This window comes from Amphiprion ocellaris, chromosome 22 (assembly GCF_022539595.1).
Source record: "Amphiprion ocellaris isolate individual 3 ecotype Okinawa chromosome 22, ASM2253959v1, whole genome shotgun sequence".
Classification (NCBI taxonomy): Eukaryota; Metazoa; Chordata; class Actinopteri; family Pomacentridae; genus Amphiprion; species Amphiprion ocellaris.
The window spans coordinates 1,822,835-1,829,851 of record NC_072787.1 but is presented as its reverse complement, the minus strand read 5'-3'; the positions used below and the strand labels follow the sequence as shown (position 1 = coordinate 1,829,851).

At 38.7% G+C, this 7,017-nt stretch overlaps 1 protein-coding gene across 1 annotated transcript in view; it reads left to right on the top strand.

Moving 5' to 3' along the window:
• The first annotated feature begins 4,079 nt into the window (after window positions 1-4,079).
• The window catches only part of cubn (cubilin (intrinsic factor-cobalamin receptor)), a 91,106-nt gene continuing 88,168 nt past the window's right edge, over window positions 4,080-7,017 (top strand). The window contains exons 1-3 of the mRNA XM_035943798.2: window positions 4,080-4,239; window positions 4,446-4,575; window positions 6,872-6,967. Of these exons, the coding sequence (XP_035799691.2) occupies window positions 4,118-4,239; window positions 4,446-4,575; window positions 6,872-6,967 (348 nt within the window). The 5' untranslated portion in view covers window positions 4,080-4,117. The remainder of the gene's footprint in view (window positions 4,240-4,445; window positions 4,576-6,871; window positions 6,968-7,017) is intronic.

Here is a 7,017-nt window from a genome sequence, read left to right as displayed (position 1 = left end):
TCTGTTAAAGACAGCAGGGAAAGTCATCGGTAGTCTAGCACCTCTAACTCCCCAAGACCTGTTTAAACAAATGACCCTCAGAGAGGCCCATAATATTTTATCAGACTCCTCTCATGCACTGCACCCCAGATACATTATACCAAACTCAGGAAGATGGTATGGGGTCCAACTATGCAAACACAATTGATATGAACACTAATTTATCCCTCTGTCAGTGAAGCTCACTGATGGACAGAAGGACAGGAGACCAGTCAGGTCATCCAGATAAGCTGTGTGTAGCAGTGTAAGGGCTGTATATGCATTATTTTTATATACATAATGCTGAGTTTGCACATTGCACTTTTGTTTTTAACCAATGTGATAATGTATTGTGCTTTTTTCACTTATTTCTTTTTTATTCTGGATGTTTATTTTATTGTATGAGTGCTATGTGTTGTCTGTGCAGCAGACCCATCTGTCTAAGACACATTTTATACAAGGGAGACAAATAAAGACACCTTGACCTTGACTTTTATTTTAGATTCTTCCAGACAGCCACCCTTTGCCTTGATTGCTGCTTTGCACACTCTTGGCATTCTCTCAATAATCATGAACATAAAGAAAAACCATTAAATGAGAAGGTGTGGCCAAACTTTTGACTGGTAGTGTGTATTGCTTCTATATTTGGTTCCTGTTCTGCGAAGGTGACATATCACTTCCTGCTTTCCTGTCTGTAGCTGACTATGCTGCTGCTTACAGCTGTTCACAGCTCTTTCTTAGATATTGTTAAACTTTGCACTAAAACCGTAATAATCAGTTACCTTCAGTTTACTACACAGGCTTGGTGCCAAACTACTTAATTGATCTTAAATAGAAGTTGTTGTTTGGTGTTGATCTGTTATAAGAGCAGCTAACAAGCTAGAGATGGCTTCTGTTTCTCCCTCTGCTTCTCCCTTTCCGTCTTGCTCATGGTGTTGTATGTTTAGCTGCTCACCCGCTTCTTTTCATGGCCCTGGTACTAGTAATAAATGTACTTTCTTTGCAGTTTTGGAGCACAGCTCTGTACCATGTTAACCAACCTGGTAGCTGTAGCAGCCTGTCAGCCCCCAGTAGCCAGGTGTTGTGAAAAAAAAGTGATTATGTCTAGGGCTGCTTGTTTGTGGATCAAACAACCTTAACATGCAGCTTCACATGACTGTATCTATAGTGACAGCATACTGCATTCATGAGCAGTAGAACAGGAGTACTTGTGTGAGGTCAGCAGTAACAGTAGAACCACCCAGAGGATCATCGTCTGCTCACTGCCTTCTCTGGAGGACGTATTCAGTTCCCGCTGTCTCAGTAGAGCATCAGACAGTCTTAAGGACCAATCCCATCCTGGACACTATCTGTTTGACCCACTACCCTCAGGTAGATGTCCATCAAACCACAAACTGAAAACAGCTTCTACCCTAGAGCCACAGGAGAACTGAACTCTGTCAAACGCTGGACCTGAGCGCCTACTAGCAAATGAACTGAATTTAATTGAATCTACTTACTGTTAGTTTACTCACTGTTACATTTACCGGATCTGAAAATAGCTACACTTTTGCAAATTTTACCTAATGCATGTTGTATTTGTTTAGATAACTACATGTTTACCTACTCTACCATTCAAAAGTTTGTCGTCATCCAAGCAATTCCATGTTTTCCATGAAAACTCCCACTTTTATCCATGTGCTAACATAACTGCACAACAGTTTTCTAATCATCAATGAGCCTTTCAACACCATTAGCTAACACAATGTAGCATTAGAACACAGGAGTGATGGTTGCTGGAAATGTTCCTCTGTACCTCTATGGAGATATTCCATTAAAAATCAGCTGTTTCCAGCTAGAATAGCCATTTACCACATTAACAATGTCTACACTGGCTTTATCATTCATTTAATGTTATCTTTATTTAAAAAAAAAAAGATTTTCTTTCAAAAATAAGGACATAAGCCCAAACTTTTGAACGATAGTGTTTATTTAAATACAACTGCACCTTATATATATTTTTTGCACTATTTTAAGCCATTACTTTACTTATATGTTCAGCAATGTACAATATGCAGAAAAGCAACATCAGTTACACCAGTGGTTCCCAACCTGGGGTCCGTGCCCCCACCAGGGGGGGGCGCCAGAGATCTGAGGGGGGACGTGAAGCTTTGTCTGCTCTGAGGCTGTGATGTTATAAAAAAATTAGGGCTGGGACTTTAACGCATTAATTTCGATTAATTAATTACTGCAAAAATAACGCGTTAAGAATTATAACACAGTTAATTGCACCCTCCTCAGTTTCCTCATTTCTGTCCCACCAGTAACTCTGATGAACACTCCAGCCCAGTAGGTGGTGGTAATGAACCTAAAGTCTGTTTGTAGCCATGAAGAAGAAGCACAGGAAGCACTGAGTGAAGTCAGGCACTGGTGAACAGTGAATTAAGATGAGATTGAGCTTGTTGGACAGAAAGTTTTCTTTTAAAAATCTTCCTGATGGCAGCTTGGATAAAAGCCTGGTTGTTTGCAAATTGTACAAGCCAAACAGGTTGGGAACCACTGAGTTACACTACTGTTTTGGTAGTTCTCCATACACCAAATAAGCTTTCTTTGAAAGAATAAGCTATCCCACTGTTTTCATAGATACACATCTGATTTTTCTACTGGATTTTTATATCTCTTATTTGCAAATCTACTACTATACTTTTAAAACTGACAGGAATGCTTCTTAGTTGTGTTGTACACTGCGATGAATGAATGATATTATATTTTGTTAGCTCTTTTTCAGCCGATCCACTCACTACATGTCCTCAGACTTCCTTGTTCCAGCCAGTTGGTTCTCAACCCACCTCATCCCACTGTATTTAAGCCTGGTATTAGCTTACGTGGGCATATAATTGCTTATTTTTGCTATAAACTACTAAAACACAGCAGCCTTGAATGCAATAACAAGGCAAGAAATTGCACCGATTGACCTACAAACCAGTTAATTGACAACCATTCCAGGTAAGTACATCGTAAATACCTATTACAATACTGCCAAGTGCGTATATTGATGCAAAACTGTCATCACGACAAACACTGGCTACTGTTTTATATTTTACTACATAATTACATGTTATTTCATAGTTTTTGGGGCCGCACAGTGGCTCAGTGGTTAGCACTTTTGCCTTGCAGCTAGAAGATCCCCGGTTTGCGTCCCGAAATCTTTCTGCATGGAGGCTCCATGTTCTCCCTGTCCATGTGTGGGTTTTCTCCAGGTTCTCCAGCTTCCTCCCACAGTCCAAAAACATGCTGAGGTTAATTAGTAACTCTAAATTGTCCATATATGTAAATGTGTAGCCCTGTGATAGACTGTTACCTGTCCAGGTGCATGTCCCCTGTCTTCACCCTCAGTCAGCTGGGATAGACTCCCATGACCCTAATGAGGACTAAGCAGTGTATAAATGATAGATGGATGGATTTCATAATTTTCTTGTCATCAACATTGTAAAATAGTACAGGTAAAATAAAGAAAAACATTTGAATAAGCACGTGTCAAACACAATATTAATCAAAAATGTTGGATGTGGGAGAAAAGACTTGGCTGACTTAGACCAGCTCCAAATCATAGCCAGATGACTGGGTTGCAGGTCATAATAGTCATAATGTTTTACCTTGTAATTATAAATCATTGCATTTCAGTTTTACAATACAAATGGCTGCCAAAATACCATCATCAGCATAGTTGATCGTACAGTTTAGTAATAATTGTTTTAATAGGATTCCATTCTTCAAAAAAATTTAATGTTTCATTAAGAAACCAGAAATCTGTTGAAATCTTGTGTGCTCATTTTAGATTACATTCATCAGCATTTGACCCACCTGATATCTATAAAGGACATGCACACAATCACATGAAGCAGGTTACTCATCTCCTACAGTCATGTGAGACACATTCTCACTCAATAAGTACATACAGTTAAAGCATAATAAAATAGATAGCCAACTTTGGGAAATTGAGATGCACTTTATGGTTGTGCTGTCAGGTCAAAGTCTTGGGAGTGGGCATTAGAGTGTGGCAGCACATAAAACCCCTAGTTGAAGTGTTTAGCATGTTCAGACAACACTTCTGCTTTCTATGGCTGGGATACGGAGCCTGTCATGGCTGTTCTTCATTCTCATTTTCCTTTTTGTAGGACTGCAAGGAGAACCAAAGGACACAGCACAAAGTCGAAGGAAGCGGGACATTAGCAACGACCAGTGAGTCGGGGTTTGTAGAGATCAGAGGGATGGATGAAATACGATGGGCTCCGCAGTATTACTCATATATTGCTAATTATGTGTAAACATGTTTTATCATACTATCAAATTCTGCAGAGGATGAGGTCTGTCAAGGCAGAGTCTCATAGTGTAGCATAATTTGATTGTAGAACCCCAGCTCTGATTGATTAAATGCAACTCTCTAGGGCTCGTATGCTGTCAGATAATGGCCATCTTGTCTTCACAACTGGTGACAATAAAGAGATCCGCTTCCAGCCTTCAGCATCAGGCCGGGTCAAAGTGGGTAATGAAGACCTCACCCAGCTTTTGAGTCAGGTAAAACTATTTCTTTCCCATTACTTCCAAACATCAGCCTACTTGATGTGATGAAATGCAACAGAAATGTTTTGGTTTGTTTGTTTGTTTTTACAAGAAAACTAACAATCTACACTGTGTGAAAAACAGAAATAAATTTCGTCTCTAACTTCATTATGACATAAATCAAACTGCATGTTTAAAACGTTCTTTCACTCACCGTCCCAAGAATAACAGTGAAAAAGACGGGAATGTTAAGACAAATAGAAATGAATAACAATAAAAAGTAATGGGTGATCTGCTGGTCTTAGCACACCAGTTTATTCATAAAAGGAAAATAATCATTCCTAACTGTCTCATTACAACTTGTTATCACTTTTACACAACCATAAGCTTCCTGCTACTCATATGAGGAGGTTAATAATTAACAAGTTAGGAAGCACAAACAGCACGGACAAAGATCTGCAAAGTCATGTCCAGCGTGTGCTTATTTTGTTTTACTGCAACCAGTGAGGAACTGCTAAATATCATTTCCCATCATTGTCTCCCCTGGATGTCTTTTAGTTGTCCTCTGGAGACTGGTAGTAGAGTCATTAAAATGCCCCTAAATAATTCACCCTAATTCAAACTTGCAACACGAAACAGTGATTAAAATTACTTAATGGAATTAATACCTTTACTTTCTATTGTATCATAGTAGTAAAATGCATACTCACCTTTTACTTCATCCTGCATTATATCAATACTCAGGCTGTGGTATATGAATACGTGAAACAGATAATTGGTATGAAAGCTCCAACAGACAAAAGCTGTCTTCATTCAGTGTAGATATCTTTTTCATGTTGGTTTTGTGGTAAGACTTCTGATATGACATTAGTTATCCAAAATGGTTAAACCAATGGTTGCACCAAACATATGAACCTGCTAATCAGGTTTATCTGTTACTTTTACTTCAGACTACCTCCAAATAGCTGTTGTTTCACAACAAAATATATTTTACCACAAGGAGCTTCAAGGATGAATCGACCCATCTGAGTGATTTAAACTTAACTCCATGTGCATTTTATCATTATTATCATTATTATTAACTTTTTTTAACCAGAAGAAACCCTATTGAGATTAACAACCTCTTTTTCGAGGGAGACCTGACCACAATTACAAAATTACACGGTTTAAACAGAATTAAAACACGAGGAAAAACCAAATAAAAAAGATTTAATTTACAAGCAAGTTATGAAAAACAAGTCAATGTTGTGGAGGCGGCCTCAAGAACTCGCAGTTTGAATTTAAAAGAGCTCAATGAGATTAACTTGGTTAATTTCCAGTCTTTCTGCAGACTATTCCATGCAAAATGTGCAGCATAAACAAAAGCGTTTTTACCCAACTCAGTACGAGCATATGGAACCAAAACAAACAAAGGATCTTGTGAACAGAGAGAGTAAAGATCAGAACTTTTCTGAGCAGTTAAGGAACAAATGTAGGCAGGCAGTAGTCTACCAATGATGGATCCTTCTGGTGGCTAAAACTGCCGTCCCACCCGAGAGAAGAACTCACAGTGGTGCGTTGACACTTTACAGTTCGTAATAAACCTCAGAGAAGCATGCTAAACAGTGTCAACCATCCGAAGACATTGAGCAGAAGCATCATATACAAAAAAACTCCGTAATCCAGCACAGACAAAAAAGTTGTAGCGACAAGCCGCTTTTTTGCATTAAAAGAAAAACACAACTTTTTAAAAAAAATAAAAGCCAATTTTAGCCTTAGCTTCTTCACAAGTTTCTCCATATGTGGCTTGAAAGTGAGGAAGTCATCAGTCCAGACACCCAGGTGTTTATACATATCAGCCACCTATTTATTTCCATCTGAGGGAATCATCTGTGGCCACTTCCTAGAATTGGAAAACAACATTAGTTTATGCATTGAGAACTAATTCCAGGTGAAGTAATGAGTGCTGGGCAGCAACAAAGGCTTTCTGTGGGGATTCAATGACCTGAACAAGAGTTGATCCACCGTTCTTTAAACAACTTTCTTAGCTGAATAACACCTTTACCACCAAACACCACTGGAATAAAACATTCTTTACCATCCCAGTGTAAATGGGTGAATAAAAGCACAAAGAAAGAAACTGTCAACTCGTCCAAAACTGAATGTCAAAGGGTTTTTGCTCTCCAAATGGTCCAGCTTCTTGTGGGGCCGGGATCCAAAACAATAGAATGTGATACACTCCCTGAGATTACAGGATTTTGTATATTCTATACATTTCACTCAAAAAAAGCTCATGAACAATAATGTCCCTGTTTGAACCCTCTGATTTTAGATCAAAGTCAACAAAGATGACATTGACGACATTAAGGCTAATGGAGGAGCCATTCCCCCAGATATCACCAACAAGCTAAACCAGCTTGATACCAAGGTAGGACGAAGCCTCCTTTTCTAAAATATTTTAGATTCAATTTATGAAGC